This window comes from Papaver somniferum, chromosome 11 (assembly GCF_003573695.1).
Source record: "Papaver somniferum cultivar HN1 chromosome 11, ASM357369v1, whole genome shotgun sequence".
Lineage (NCBI taxonomy): Eukaryota > Viridiplantae > Streptophyta > Magnoliopsida > Ranunculales > Papaveraceae > Papaver > Papaver somniferum.
The window spans coordinates 103,424,874-103,442,225 of NC_039368.1; the positions used below are offsets into that span (position 1 = coordinate 103,424,874).

Genomic DNA, 17,352 nt, shown 5'->3' on the forward strand with positions numbered 1-17,352 from the left:
ATCCTTCTCTTTCTCTTGTCGGGTTTGTCGGTGTTGTACTTGTATGGCACGTTCTTGATACTTTGTCTTCTCTAATTTTCCATTTTAAACTCAATGTAACCTTGAACTTCTATTAATGGAAAAGGTTCCTTTGTTATCAAAAAAAAAAAAAAAAAAAAAAACAGGAATATTCGTGATATTATCTGAGAGATAAATTATTTTTGAATAACAGTGACATTTTTTTAGCTACACCATTGAAAACCTGCTACATACCCTCACCATATGCGCTATCTTTTTCCCCAATGTTTTGCCCATGTTTGGGACCTTCAACCTTTAAAGACCTGTCATAGGTCCATGGCTGAATGTGAACCTTTAAAAAAAAGACGCGACACGTCGTGAGAGAAAGGATACGGGGGGAAAAGGGACGGGATATAAAGCATTGTGGATTGAAGGTGTTAGATATGGATTTTAGCGTGATAGTTTCCCGCAAAATGGTGCCGGACAGCCCTGCTCTTTAAATTGACCATTAGTAAAGAAAAAGAAGAGGAAGATTGAAACTTAGGTGCAAAGTGCAAATTATTTAAGCTACAAGTACCACATGATCCTAAAGTAGTACCAAATGCTTAGGGTCAGGGTAGATAGAGTCTAGATACAATGGCATAAAACACATTTATGCCATCAATAAAAACACAAATTATACGTAATCCCTTAATTAAGGGGGACAATTAAAACAATAAAAGTAAAGATATACTGTTTAGTCTTCCGAAAGGAAAGTAGAATCCATAGGAAAAAAACAATCACCACAAAACTTGAGATCTCAGCCCTCCATACGGGATTGAAGGGTCATTATAAATCTTAGTATGTCCCTGTTAAATCGTATTTTATTACTAAAGTATATTTCATTCTATCAGTGTTATTTTTTTACGATAAAATGGAATAGAATGAAAAAAAAAGGAAGAAAAAAAGAATAATGGTGGTGGAGGAGGGCAGTCACACTTTTTGTTTATTTATTATTATTAGTAGTAGTAGCAAGGGTTTTCACCCAAGGATAAGAAAGATCTCTCTTAGACTCCAAAATACAAAATCACTATAATTTTGGCCTTTCTCCATCTCTGTTCTCTTCTCCAGTGTTGAACATTTCTCAGAGGGATCCGTTTTTTTCTATCACTTTGAAATTTCCTGGTAAGTACTTTACTTTATTATAATTTCTCACCTTGGTTATTGTTTCTAGGATCTGGGGTTTTGTTTATTCACTGTTTTCTGTAATGGGTTCTCGTTAATTCACTGTTTTGTGTAATGGGTTCTTGTTTATGTAACCATTAGTGCTCATATGGAATTTTTTTCTTCAATAGTTCATGTTTCTTGGGGTTGTTTTTTGATTTCTTGTTTTCTGTTTGTTTGTTTTTCTCTCTTCCAGATGTACATAAGTGTTAATGCTGAAGGATTGTTACTAGAATTTTGATGAAACAATAAGAAAATGGGTGGAGATCAGAAGAAGCCAGTTTATTCTGCAAATTTTCTTCTTATTCTTCTTGTATGTTCTGTTGCAGTCGTTATCAGTGAGACAGATCCTGGAGACTTGCAGATACTACTCGATTTTCGGAAAGGCTTGGATAATCCGGAATTACTGAAATGGCCTACTAATGATGCTGATCCATGTAAAGGTCCATGGCCTCATGTTTTCTGCAATGGTAATAGAATTGCACAAATTCAGGTACAAGAACTGGGATTAATTGGTCCTCTTCCTCAGAATTTCAATCAGTTAACTGAACTTGAGAATTTGGGTCTTCAGAGGAACAAATTCAATGGAAAATTACCCACTTTTAAAGGTTTGTCTAAATTAAGCAAGGCTTATTTGGGTGGTAATCAGTTTGATACCATTCCTTCTGATTTTTTTCAAGGGCTTGATAGTTTGCAGATCTTAACTTTGGAGGAGAATCCTTTAAACAAGACTACAGGATGGTCGATTCCTTCCGACTTGCAGAATTCTGCGCAATTACAGACTCTATCTATGACGCGCTGCAACTTGATTGGTAGTATACCGGATTGGTTAGGAAGCATGGCATCTCTTGAGAGTTTGAGATTGTCTAACAATCGACTCACTGGTGCGCTTCCTGAAAGTTTCAAGGACTCTTCATTGAAGAATTTGTGGTTGAATAATCAAGATGGAGGTGGATTTACGGGTACCATAGATGTAATTGCTTCAATGACTTCGTTAACAACTGCGTGGCTACATGGTAACCAGTTTACAGGCATGATTCCATCAAGTATTGAAGAGTTAACTTCTTTGGAGGATCTTAATCTCAATGGGAATCAACTTTCTGGTATTGTTCCTGCTGGCTTGACTGAACTAAAAAGCTTACAGAAGTTGGATTTGAGTAATAACCATTTGATGGGGCCGACGCCAAAGTTTAATTCTGGTAATAAAAAATTTTCTATGTCTAATAATGCATTTTGCCAAGATGTTGCTGGAGCTGCATGTTCTGCTGAAGTTATGGTCCTTATTGATTTCCTTGCCGCTCTTAATTTCCCGGTGAGACTTACTTCTCAGTGGGGAGGTAATGATCCGTGTAAGGGTCAATGGTTTGGACTGAGTTGCGAAGACCAAAAGGTTTCAGTTATTAATTTGCCTAATCAGCATCTCAATGGTAGTCTCAGTCCTTCAATTGGCAAGTTAGATTCTCTGCGTCGGATTCAATTAAAGCAAAACAATATTACTGGTCAGATTCCTGCTAGTCTTGCTGAATTGAAATCTTTAACATCTGTAGATGTAAGTTATAATAATATTCAGCCTCCACTACCTAAATTCAGTAGTAGGGTTGAGATTTTTACCAAAGGGAATCCTCCATTGGATAGTGGTCAGGATGGAAAAACTACAGGTGGTGACTCGCCGTCAAGCCCTGACACTCCAAGTGGTACTGGTACTAATGATGGGGATAAGTCTTCCCCTGGAGGTTCACAATCTGGAGGAGGATCTAAACTGGTTGTGATTGTTGTACCCATTGTGAGTTTCGCATTTTTGGTTCTTCTGGCCGTTCCGTTGTCTAAGTACTTCTGTAAAAAGAGGAAAGGAAATCCAGCACCAAGCTCTTATGTGGTTCACCCTAGAGACCCATCTGATTCAGATAATATGGTTAAGATTGTTGTAACAAATGGCAGTACTGGAAGCTTATCTACTCTACCAGGGAGTAGTCATCAGAGTATAAATAGTGCTGGGACTAATGAATCACATATTATCGAGTCTGGAAACCTAGTTATATCAGTGCAGGTTCTTCGTAATGTGACCAACAATTTTGCTTCTGAGAATGAGCTTGGCAAAGGTGGTTTTGGTAGAGTTTACAAGGGTGAACTAGACGATGGTACAAAGATTGCAGTTAAGAGAATGGAGTGTGCTGTCATTAACGACAGAGCCCTGCATGAATTTCAATCCGAAATAGCGGTGCTCTCTAAAGTCCGTCACCGACATCTTGTATCTCTGCTTGGATACTCTATTGAAGGAAACGAAAGACTCCTGGTTTATGAATATATGCCTCAAGGGGCTTTAAGTAAGCATCTTTTTCAATGGGATAGTCTAAAAATGGAGCCTCTTTCGTGGAAGAGGCGGCTCAATATTGCTTTGGATGTTGCAAGAGGGATGGATTATCTTCATAACTTGGCGCGAGAAAGCTTCATACACAGAGATCTTAAGTCCTCGAATATTCTTTTAGGTGATGATTATCGAGCAAAGGTTTCAGATTTTGGATTAGTAAAACTTTCACCGGATGGAGCTAAATCTATCGTGACCCAACTTGCCGGGACTTTCGGATATTTGGCACCAGAATATGCTGGTAAGTGATTTTCATCATTCCAATTATTTTCTTTTATGTGCGTGGTTTAGTAATTTGAACATGACTTAAGTTATTTATTCACATTAAGAGCTCATAATTTCGTCTTTACTATGTCTTGATGATATACACAAAATTTTTGTTATTTTAGTTAAGAACTGGGTCTGTTTATTGATCTAGTATATAGTGCAGATGTGTACATGCTGAACTAGATGCATATGGTTTCTATTAATTGATTTGTCCAAATTTTTCACTGTTTTCGATAAACTAGGCACATATGCTTTTCATTGGTTGATTATGCCAGTTTCTTCATTGGTTTGTTGATTCAGTAAATAGTGCCCAAGGAGTACAGGCTGGTGTTTTCCATAATTTGTATGTGTATGCTTTTCATTGGTTGATAATGTCCAATGTTTTCACTGTTTTTTTAATAACTAGACGCAAATAATGTTTTCACTGACTCTGATTTCCATGGCCAACTTATTCAGTCACGGGGAAGATAACGACGAAAGCGGATGTCTTCAGCTTTGGAGTCGTATTGATGGAGTTGGTGACGGGATTAATAGCACTCGACGAGAGCAGGTCAGAGGAGACCCGATATTTGGCTTCTTGGTTTTGGCAGGTTAAGTCAAACAAGGAAAGGCTGAGAGCTGCCGTTGATCGTGCCCTTGAAGTCACTGAAGAAACGTTTGAGAGTGTTTGCGTTATAGCTGAATTGGCTGGACACTGCACGGCAAGGGAACCCCATCAACGCCCTGATATGAGTCATGCAGTTAATGTTCTTTCTCCACTCGTCGAGAAGTGGAAACCAGTTGCTGATGAGACAGAGGAGGAATATTCAGGAATTGATTATAATTTACCTCTCAATCAAATGGTTAAAGGCTGGAAAGAATCGGAGGATAAAGACATTAGTTATTCTGGTGTAAATGACAGTCAAGGAAGTATTCCATCCACACCAGTTGGATTTGCAAATTCCTTTACTTCTGCGGATGGTCGATAATTAAGGTAGCTTAGTGCCCTTTGTTTTCGCCATCCCTCGTGGTTCTTTCTTCTTTAGTTGCCTTTCTAGTTGTAGATAATAAAAAGTTTATGCATTTTGACCAGAGTTCCCTTTTTTCTCTTTGTATAAAAAAGATTTTAGACACAGTTGACTTTCGGTCAGAATGGGCGGAAATATAAGAAACCTGAAAACATCCCATCTTCCATGATATCGCTGTGTCCTCGGCTTTGATTTTTTAACAACGTTAACTGCAAAGTTGTTTAAAATTGCTGAACAAATCATCTTTACGAACATTCACAGCATCAATCCACAAACAAACCTCCTGTTCACTTTAAAGATGTCAAGAACTTAAGGTGGTGCGAGCAGATCATACAAGGAAAAATGCTACTTATCAACAATCTAACTAGAGCATGTAACTAAGTAGCGTCTATTACTTTTTATTACGGCATCTTTATATGATTTGTAAACAGACATACGAGTGATATTTCAAAATTCAAATTCCTGATAATTCTTTGGAAGACTAATTTATATAATTATTTGTGTTTTGTAATCACGAATTCATCGTATCATCAGAAAACATCCCATCATCAACAAGAAATAGACCTAACCAAAAAAAGAAAAAACTCAATCCGGTTATCGCCAAACAAATACTAGCCTTGCTTTCCAATTAATTACTTCATATGTTATGCATTTTTCTCTTTTTCTTTTGAAGACAAAGGATAAAAATACAGTATCATACAAAGAGGGATACGGAAAAATAAATGAATGAAATTTACCACCTTTTAACATTTTTTTTTACTAAATTATATAATTTTATTACCAAAGGATGAAACAAAAGATTACAAAAGTAGCCAGAGCATAAATGTAGGCTAATATTCAAAAATAACAAAATGGAAGCAGTAAATAAACGGTATAAAAAAGAATTTTCTTTAAGGAAATCTAAAAATGAAGTGTCCTCACTCTCCGTAGCATCGATAAGCATAGGTTTCTCTGTGTAAACTATCACCTCTCCTCTGCAAAGATTAACCCCTTTTTTGCCAGCTTATCGGAAGAAAAGTTGATTTCTCTACATGAATGCCCGAAGAAAACACTGCTCAACATACTCAGAACCTTCTTCTATTTGTTTATAACAATCCAGGGTATTTTATTTTCTGCAAAGGCTGTTATAACTTCCTGAGAATCTAGACTGAAACATACATCTAGCAAGTTATTTTGAACATCTCATTCACCAGCAACTATTAGAGCCACTGTTTCAGCAATGTAATTAGTTGATATGCCTAACCCGCATGACATTGCACATACACAAGAAACACTACAGTTTCTTTCAATAAACTCAAAACTAGCCATACCTGGATTACCTATTGCAGCTCCATCACAACATATCAGAATCTGGTGATTACTAGGCAGTTTAAAGAAGATTTCCTTAACTTCATAGCTTTTACTTCTTATTCCTCTTATACCAAAAGTCATCATTGTGTTAAGGTCATAAACACAATTTTAAATTGCACAGATTCCCTTTTTTATGCGGTCCCTTTTTTAAACCTGAAAAAAAACCCAGTGGCGAAGAGGTTCGAATTCGTGTTCTCTAGCCTGCGTAGTCTGGTTGAAACCACTGTTGCCATGGCTTATTTGGTGATAATTGTGAACTTATCGTCTATTTGTAAATTTCTAACCATATTTCATGGAATAAATTGTATGTACATCAACTTTATGTCTATGTATATTCATTTATATTTGATATTTATACGATTCAAGAATCAACCATGAATCTTCGATTCACGATTCAACATACGATTCGATTCTCAAAATAAGAAAAAAAATGATTCACGTTTCGATTAACGATTTAAAAACCTTGCTTCTTTGACAACATGACTTCTGGTTTTAACAAATCTTAAAACTTCATTCAAGTTTGAAGGGTTTGAGAAATTGAAAATACCTCCAAGCCAGTGCCATAAGCCTTTACTGAGAGTACAACTCCATATATTGTGATCCATATATCCTTCCCATTTCCACATAGATAACATTTTGAGACTGTGTTGAAACCCTTTTTACTGACATTCTCCTCTGTTGCACAAGCTCCTCTAAGTATCTTCCACAAATTGCAAGTTGTATATGGATGATCACAAGGATTCCATATTTCTCTAGTCCATGGATTTGAAGGATACTTTTTTCTTATTATTTGCACAACATTTGCTACTGAAAATTTTCCAGTTAAATTTGCAGTCCATATTCTTCTATCACACCCTCCCCAATATCAGGTAACTCATTTTCAGCAAAATAACTAGTCATTTCCTATGGAAGTCGCCACTTGCCTTCAACAATCAGGTCTTTACCTTCAAATCCTTATTTTGCAAGACAAAACTCATCATTAGAGTGGTTTTCTATCAATGCATTTTGTTTCACCCATTTATCCCTCCAAACTGAAATATTTTTTCCATCTCCAACTAGCCATCTACTGCCTTCTTCAAAATCACTCATAACCCATTTTAATCCTTGCAAAATTGAAGACTCCCCCCCCCCCCCCCCCCAAACTTCATTATATTTAACAGTGACTAATTTCTTAACAGATTGATCACCAGTCCACGAAAAGTTTCTTATGATTATTTCACATTCCTTCACAACAGCTTTGGTCCATTTGTACACTAACATATTATAAACTGGAATGCTACTCCGAACAAACTTCACCAATTTTTGCATCATCTCTACCATGCTCCAAGCTTGTGAAGTTTTTTTCCACCCATGACTTAAAATAACACCCAAATATTTGTTAGGGAATTCAAATAAACCCATTTGTAAGCTATCATCAATACTTCTTATTCTCTCTTCAGTAACTCCTCCTACAACACATTTAATTTTTGTCATGTTTATCACTTGACCTGATGCTTTTTGGTACCTCAATAAAATGCTCATAAAATTATCTAATGACTTCTTATGTCCATTACAAAAAATTAAGATGTCATCAGCAAATAGTAAGTGAGATGGCTGACATCCATTTCTGTTTGCCATTGACTTTATTGATCATTCTTGTATCATTTTTGATAAATTCCTACTTATAGTTTCTTATGCAATCACAAAAAGGAATGGGGACAATGGGTCTCCCTTCCTTAGTCCCCTATCAACATCAAAGAAACCACAGGGCCCCTCATTTACCAGAACAGATATTTTAGCAGATTTGAAAATTTTCTTCAACCAATTGATACCATCTAAAGAAAATCCAAAATGTTGTAATACTTCAAATATGAATTCCCAACTGATAAAGTCAAAATCTTGGGTGATATCAAGTTTTAAACCCACATTACCTCCTCTTCTTTTGATGTTTATCTCATTTACAAGTTCTGATACAAGCATAATTTTTTCCTGAATGCTCCCGCCTTTGATGAAAACTCCTTGTTGACCAGATACAACCTTGTCAATTATAAAATTCATTCTTGTAGTTATTATTCTGGTGATTATCTTGAAGCAGAAGTTATCCAATCCAATTGGCCTAAACTGGTCATCCCTTTTAGCACCTGGTCCTTTTGGAAGAAGGAACAAGAAGTTTGAATTCATTCCCTTAGGTATGAATCTACATCTCCAACAATATTGTAATGCTGAAATCAAATCTTGTCATATAACATTCCATGCAAATCTGTAAAAACTCTCTGGAAAGCCACCAGGTCCTGGTGAACTATTTGGATCCTTGCTAAACACTGCACTCCTTATCTCTAAAGTAGAAGGAATAGAATCCATGTACACATTATCTTCACATGCTACCACTTTAGGAATCACTTCAAATAAGTCTTCTTCTATATCAACATTTTGAAACTCAAACTTTTTTTGAAAGTGATAAACCAAAAGAGAAGCAATCTGATTTTGTTCAGTTACAACATTTTCATTTTCATTTTCATTTTCTAATTCAGTAATACCATCGTGTGCATTTCTAATTCTCATTGTAGCATGGAAAAAGGCAGTATTTGCACCTCCCTCCTTCACCAATTTCACTCTAGACTTGAATCTCATGAGTTCATTATATTGTTGTGAAAGTAACTCATGTTTTCCCCTTGCAGTTACAAGATTATTCAAAAGATCCATATTTTCAGGTTGAGCATCATAAAGAAGTGAGACATATAATACATCATCATCTGTTTGTTTCATTTTAACCCTTAAATCTCCCAAAATCTCCCAATTCCATTGTTTAACAGCTTTTTTAAATCTTTTTAGCTTGAACATGAATATAAAAGCTGGATTACCTGTACAGTCCTCCTCCAAAGATTTTTGTATGAGCTTTAGAAAATCTGGATGGGTAGTCCAAACTGGTTGATATCTGAAAGGAACATTAGTTGGTTTGGGAATACCAACAACACAACCCATAAGAGCACCATGATATGAAATCCCTCTAACTCCCACTTTATAGATCCAACCATCAAACTTTCCACCCATTTAATAGTGTAAAAAGCTTTATCGAAGTCACATAATATTTTTTTTCTTCCAACTATGTTATTACACCAAGAGAATTGAATTCATGGTCTTGGAGCCTGAACAAGTCCGCAAACATCTAAACAGTTTCTGAATTCATTCATTGATAATCTTAAAGGACTTCTTCCACCTACTTTTTCTTCAGTACTTAAGACAACATTGAAATCACCATTAACCAACCAAGGGAAATCCATCCCACTTACAATCTCTAAATCTTCGCATAACTCTCTTCTATCAACAGTTAGATAAGCAGCATGATTACCAGTAACTAGTACATCCCCCACTTTCACTGTGATAGTTTGTTTTGTAATGGATATAATAGTAGGAGGTGTTAAAGAAGAATGCCAAAATAACCAGATGTTAGCCTTCACATTTTCATTTGAATTATGAATTACCATTTCACTTATAATCTCTAACTCTTCCCATAACTCCCTTCTATCAACAATTAGACAAGCAACATGAATACCAGTAACTAGTACATCACCCGCTTTCACTGTGATAGCTTGTTTTGTAATGGATATAATAGTATGAGGTGTTAAAGAAGAATTCCAAAATAACCAGATGTTAGCCTTTACATTTCCATTTGAATTTTGAATTACCATTTGACTCATACCTAGTAACCTTAATTTTTTAACATAACTGCCATGAACTCTCACCTTAGGTTCAACTACCCAAAGTAAAAAGGGATTGAATTGATTTACTAAACTTCTGAGTTTTTTTTTGACTTTAATTCTTTTCAAGACTCTGACATTCCAGAAAAGAACTCTCATTTAGAAGATTGAGAAAGAGAAGATTCAGGACTTCTCTCTGCTTTTGGTTTAGCTAAATGTTTAACATTCTATTTTCTTGTTGCAATGAGTGAAATACCAGAAGAATGTTTACCTTTTATTGCTTTCCCAATCTCTTTGAAACTTGTTGAACCAGAAGATTGAGTAGAGTTGTTAACAACATAAATATGTTCCTCAGCTACATCAACCAATGCTTAAAATTTGCTTGGTGAAGCAAAAAAAAACTCAAAGCACCAAATTGGACCTTGTGTGTTTCAGTTTCAGGTGCATTTAACACTGAAGGAATATTAAAAGTAGCTTTAATCAATTTCTCGACAGATAAAGGAGGAAATTATTTTGGGCAATCAAGCTCCACTACAGACTCTAAATTCAGCTGTGAACATTCTTCAGTTTCTAAAATAGGTGGTATTATTGCATCAACTTCTTCACCTTCACTCAAAAGATCACCCATTATATGTAATTGCTCCTTAGGAGAAGGGAAAATATCAAAACCACCAGGATTTGGAAATTTTACATTCTTTAGGTTTATACTTCCAGACTTTCTTTGGTTTCTCAATAATGACATTTTCAGCTTCACATTGTGAAATTTCTTTTCTTATAGCCTTACTGTTAGAGCATTGCTCGGTCGAACTCGCATGCGTTGCTATCTCAAGCATGTTTGTCAATGTTAGTGATCAAAACTATAAGTCTTGATTTCTAGTCTATTATAGCTAAGTCTTGGACTAGGATAAAAAGTGTAGTTGAGCTCAAGGAATTCACGACGATTCATCATACAAGAAGAAGAACTACTCAAGGAACCGGTGGAACTTCTTGACAAAAAGGTATGTGAAGACTTGAACTTATCTGTCACTCAAAAGTCTATCTACTCTATCTCCTACTTCTTGAGACAAAAAGTCGTATGCTATATATAGACTTGGATTATACACATTTGGTATTTCGAGCCGAGTATACCTCGCATATCTATATCTCGAAATATGTGTTAGTAAGCGTTTAGCTTCGACCATGTTTATCTTTACCTAGTGACGTAAGTTATGATATGTTTCAATCACTTTGAAAATTTCTTTGACGAGAAATGGTGTAACAACTGTATAACGTACTCTAAGAATGTTTCAATGGTTGGAATGAGAGTTTAGATTACATAACCAATGATGAATATAAGTATTATTGTGGAAACACATATGTGCATAAGTCCTGTCCCTTGAACCAAAGTTTGCGAACTTTGTTGATCAAGAAAAACCGGAAGAATGGCTTGTTGCCAAGTCCGCGAACTCAGTCCGCGAACTAACGAACTTCTCATCCCGAGAAATTCTGCTGGATTTGACAAACTTGTTGCGTGAGTGACAGTACGCGAACCGGTGGAAAGTCTTTGCCGAGATTTTCTGCTAGAGTTTGTAAACTCTGCCCGGTTGCTTAAGTCCGCGAACCTAGTGTGCGAATTTAAGAAGGTTATATATCTGAAGATGATTTATGAACTTAAACTTATAAATACTAAGGAATGCAATTTGCAAACCGTAGCTATAAAGTTCATGAACCGATTCGAGTGAATCAAATCATCTTTGCTTCAATTGTTTCTTGTGTAGTACATAAGATTTCCTTGCAATTGAACAACTCTCTAACTAGTTCAATTGTGTCATTTGAACTAGTTATGGTGAAGAAGAACATGGTTGGTATGAAATGCTCATATGACTAACCTTTTGGTTAACTATTGTTGAACCAACAATGTACACGTTTGGGCACGGTTAACAAACCTATAAGCGTGCATTTCATTTGTGTATAAAAATCTAAGTTTTCGATCTAACGGTTGAGAAATATTATCTTGAATCTAAATCAGGTTTTTATCTAACGGTGGATATTTTTTTCTTTGTGACCAAGGCGAAACCCTGATTTGAAAGACTATATAAGGGGACATCTAACAACTCTGCAAAACTAATCCCCACACTTCACGTGTGATACTAGTTTGCGTGCTAGAGTTGTTTCTCTTTTAACCTTTGGTTTTCTTCTTTTAATACCAGGTTAACGACTTAAAGACTTCATTGGGATTGTGAAGCCAGATCGATAATACTTTTATCCTAGTTGTGTGATATGATGTTGCGTCTTCTATCGTACGAGTACAATCATATTGATTGGCTTGAGATTAATATCTACGATACGCAAGATATAAAAAGTAGTCACAAACATATTCGTCTCATTGTTTGTGATTCCGCAACATCTTGTTTCGCTACCATACGATAAGATTGTTGTGAGGTGATTGATTTATCTAGTCTGTTTTTCGGGAATATAAGACCGGATTATCAATTGGTTCATGTTCACCTTGATTATTATCAAAAGACGGAACAAAAACTTTAAGGGTTTTCTGTAGGAGACAAATTGATCCTTTGATAGACTTGTCTGTGTGAGACAGATTTGTTTATTGTCAAAGCCTGCGATTTTGGGTCGTAGCAACTCTTAGTTGTGGGTGAGATCATCTAAGGGAATCAAGTGCGCAGTATCCTGCTGGGATCAGAGGCGTAGGGAGTACCTTGGATCAGTGGGAGACTGATTGGGGTTCAACTACAGTCCAGTCCGAAGTTAGCTTGGAATAGGCTAGTGTATGTAGCGGCTTAATACAGTGTGTGTTCAATTTGGACTAGGTCCCGTGGTTTTTCTTGCATTTGCGGTTTCCTCGTTAACAAAATTTCTGGTGTCTGTGTTATTTCAGTTTCCGCATTATATTGTTTTATCTTTATAATTGAAATAATACAGGTTGTGCGTTAGATTATCAATTAGAGTAATCCAACCTTTGGTTGTTGGTTGTCATTGATTGATCCTTGGATATTGGTCTTTGGTACCATTCAAGTTATTCCTTGTATTTGATTAGTACTCGCAGTTTCTGTTTGAGGAAATCAAATCAAGAGAGATATAAACTCGTTGATGTACTTTTAATTGATTGAGCCTTGTTGATTCTCTTAAAAGTATATTCGAGTTTGTCCATACAGATTGCTAAGCGAAATATTGGGTGGTGTTGTTAGAACCCCGCTTTTTCACTTACATTCTGCAACATAATACCCAACAGCTTTGCAATGGTTAAAGAACTTTGGCAACTTGGGAATTTGAATATTCTGAGAAAAACCTCCATATTTTGACTCAACCCAAACTTTATCTGGAATAGATTTAGCTAAATCAATTTCAACTAAAACACTTGCATAATAACCAATATCTCTCTTGAGAGTTGTTTCATCAACCTTAACAGGTCTTTCAGTGGATTTCCCAATACACATCACAATTGGTTCATTCCAATATTCAATACTTAAACCTGGTAACTGAACCATCAAAGGCAGTTGAAGATTTTTGGTCTTCAGGTTTAAAATTCTTTTCCCAAAATCTAGGTTTAAGAATATGTGTGCCAAGAATCCAGAACCCATGATATATATGTAATTGATCCTTCTCATTTTCTAGTTTAATAATAAGGAAACCTTTTTCAAGAGGAATTAGCTTGCAGTTACCTAAGATTTTCCATTGATTCCTCAACGTAGTTTCAACCGTCTTTAATTTTAACTTTACAATATCTAATCTCCCAATTAAACTGAACTTCCATTCATCTAAACTTACATCAATTACATCATCTGGAATGTATAAAGCGGGATGGTTACCTTTTTTACCAATCGAGAAATTGGAATCATCCATCAAAACCCTATTTTGTTCTTCATGTTTTGAATTTTCAAAAATTTCAGAAACAGATCGAGGAATAGATATTTTCGGTGTTTTAGACATCATTACTACACTTATTTGAAAAGAAAATCAACACCAATCATTGAAGTGATTAATATGATTCTCCTAAAACTAAAGAATTAGTGAAAACACTGAAATGAAAAACTATATTTGGAAGAAAAAAAATTGGACTGAGTTGATCGCCGATTCACATGGCTTCTCTTTCTTCAACTCAGCCGATTCCCTATCTTTAACCTTTTAACATTCAAAGTACTGATATAAAAGCATCGAGGATTTCCAGTTGTTCTGGACTTTCATTTTGAATTTGTAAATGAGATCACGAGAAGCAATTTGGAAATGGGAATATGGAGGATATTTTTCGTTTTCAAGTTTTCTTGGTGTTTGATCAACCTATTTGAACAAGCTTAAAGACTAGGTTTAATTTTACGGACAGATCTCTGAAATAAGGAAGGCTAATCTTGCGTCGGGTAGTAGTGATGAAGTAGTAGAAACAGGATCGGGGATGACCTTAATTATTTTATCCATTTTCATCCAATTTAACTACAAATCTCGCGTACACTGAAATCAGCTTTCCCCAAAATATATTAGCTTTTCCTATAATAAAAATCTTTTTTATTTATTTAAATGCATTATTTGACCAAAGCAGCAATGACGGCACCACTCACCGTGATTATTATCTTCGCAAATTTCGGTGAGCTGAAAGCAATTCTTGGAGTTAGTTGAGACTTCGAAAGGTAATGGTCTTAGTAGGTGTCCACCTCACTGACCTCAGACAGTGTTAAAATTTAAATTATTGGAATGATTTTTGTACAAATGAAATTCGGGTACGAGTTTTATTTATAAAATCCTCTTTCTCTAGTCCTGCTGTAGATTGTACCGGTACCGGTTCCGGTTCCATTTCAGGGGAAAAAAAAACAAAAATCTACTGCCCTGTTTTTTACTTTTTTACCTATTTTTCAATATCTCAAAGCAACAACTAATAAGTAGCAATATTAATAGCAAACCAAACAAACAATGTCTTGAAAATCTTAAAAAAGAAGTAGCAGTAGTCACAGACACACACTAAGTCTTGAAAATGAGAATTTTACTGTTTACGTTTGTGCCCTGCCAGTCTGTAAACTTGTTAAGCACATATTATCACAACTGGAGCATGTGAAACTTGATGATGATATAGCATATATGAACTTGAAATGAGAGCTTGTTGACTGAATTATGTTTATGCCCACCACAGGTAGACGAGGAATGCACAAATACCAAATGACAAACCTTGAATGTGCAGTATCAGCAACCCTCTAGAATTACTGAATTAGTGAACTCCAAGAACTTAAATCTGCACTTCAGCACCTAATCAAAAGCACAAGAAAACAAATAAATTAGATTTCAACAACATTTAATAAACCCAATTCAGAAAACCCACTCCACTCATACACTTGATCAAGTCAGATAACTTCTCTGTACCTATTGATTCTTCATTTCAATAAAATCCATTTTATTTAGACAAACATGGAGGTGATGAAACATAAGAAGATTCATGAAACATAAGAACTAACTACTTGTCATTCTTGTCCTGCTCTAACATGTAATTGCAGTTAACTACGTGGTACTTATATAGCATCATCAACAAAGTCTAACAGCAGTATAATGAAACAAATCGTAATCCCAGATTGCTAATTGTAACTAGTAGGAACACCTAACCCATATTAACTTTATAAACAAAAGTTACAAAACCACAGAATTGGAGCATCATTGCAAGTAAATGCACTTTGACAACACCAGAAATCAGAACAATTACTAACACCCTAATTTCATTAACAAAAAGAAAAAGAAGTACTCAAATTACTAAAACAGCACCATTACCATTCAAAAATTAGCACTAGACACTAGACAGTTAATTAGGAACAACATAATCCAAAACAAAAACAAATCTCTAACCTTTTCCTTCTCTTTCTCCACTCCCTTAGATAATCTGATTGATACTTAATCCAGTTCAGTTCCTTTCTTTTCCCTTTGTCTTACCCTGTGAAAGTGAAACCCTAATATAATCAGACATAGATTTCAAGATTAAAAGATTCAAAACTTCACAAAAGTAATGTTACCTTCTTGAAGATCAGATAATGTTGTCATTCAAATTATGAAGCTCAATTATTGCCTGTTGAACAGATTAGGAAGAAAAGAAAAAGTTGAACCCCAATTAAAATTCAAAACTAAAACAAACCAACAACTCAAATCAAAATGAATACATAAAAATACAAACCAATGCTCAGATTCATCAAAAATGCCCAAAAATAAATAATTCATGAACAACCTAATCAATCCTCAAAGTTCACTGGATCTAGACCAATCAAAAGCAAAATCATAAAATTCTGATAACAACTAAACATGATTTGGCGAATCAACTAAAACAATTAGAAACCACATACAACATGATCTTCGTAATGAATCACCACAAAAAATTACAAACCTAACTTCGTAATAAATCACCACAGAAAATGAAAATCCACAACATCTGATTACCTCTTAGTAAGAACTGAGACATAAACTCATATCAATCAACGAGACAGAGGAGTAATCCAACAGAGTTCTTCACTTATTAAGTTATTCTCCTTCTCAGAGACAGAGGAGAGAGTCGAGAGACGAAAAGAATAGAAATTAGAAACCCTAGCCTATAATGTTTGCTTATATACCACCACTTAATCCAACGGTTATTATTGATCTATCATCCCCTAAATCTGACGGCTACAACCAATCGGTACAGACGGTACAGTTCGGTACGGGACTAGGCCAGGGCCGTGTACCTGTACCTCCCTAGCCTCGGTTCCTATTTTTAGGACCGGTACCTGTACCCCGTTCCTCGGTTCGGTACAAAATTAGGTACGGTTTCACCGGTTCCGGGACGGTCTGTCGGTCCGGCTCGGTTCCTGTGCACCCTTAGTCTTGACGGATGGTTGAAAAGGATAGTAAGTTATGGGGTATGTTTTTTTGAATCAGATACCTCTTTTCCCCCACAAATTTTGCATTGAATGAGAAGGTGGAGACGGCAACGAGAGACTTACTATCAGTGCTAGTTGGAAATTTTCCCCAACATCACCACTAATAACATAATCTCCTTTAGAGTTTTAGACAATTTCTGTCTTTTTCAACTTTTGCTTTTTACTCATGCTAAATCAATAGTAAACAAATTTTGATAAACATAATATATGGGCTGCAACCAACAGTTAGGTGAAAATGGCATCACTGTTGAATACCTATCACAATCGCAATATATTTTAGTTAAGAGAGACAACAGCCAATAACTCATGGGCACGAGTTGCCTGAGAAGGCAGGCATCAAAGAAAGTATTGTAGTAAATGAGGCCAAGAGAAGTACGTGGTGATTCTGACGAGCGTATTACATGTTGGCCACCACTAGGATTTTTAAAAGAGACATTAATGAAAATCAACTTTATACTTTTACTTCAAAATGGCTGGAATTTTCATCTTATGGTGCAAGGGTAAATCCTAAGCAAGGCACGGAAGTTCAGCACTAGACTTGCCAAAAAAAAAAAAAAAACCGGAACAGAACCAAACTAAGTAGCCAGTTGCTGAGTCATCGCAAAAAAGGG

The 17,352-nt window shown here is 35.7% G+C and overlaps 1 protein-coding gene across 1 annotated transcript; it reads left to right on the plus strand.

Moving 5' to 3' along the window:
* The first annotated feature begins 927 nt into the window (after window positions 1-927).
* On the plus strand, window positions 928-5,010 carry LOC113323795 (receptor protein kinase TMK1-like). Its single transcript, XM_026572145.1, has 3 exons — window positions 928-1,161; window positions 1,397-3,806; window positions 4,289-5,010. The coding sequence occupies exons 2-3, from the start codon at window positions 1,457-1,459 to the stop codon at window positions 4,798-4,800; spliced, it is 2,862 nt and encodes a 953-aa protein (XP_026427930.1). The 5' UTR covers window positions 928-1,161; window positions 1,397-1,456; the 3' UTR covers window positions 4,801-5,010.
* Window positions 5,011-17,352: the final 12,342 nt, after the last annotated feature.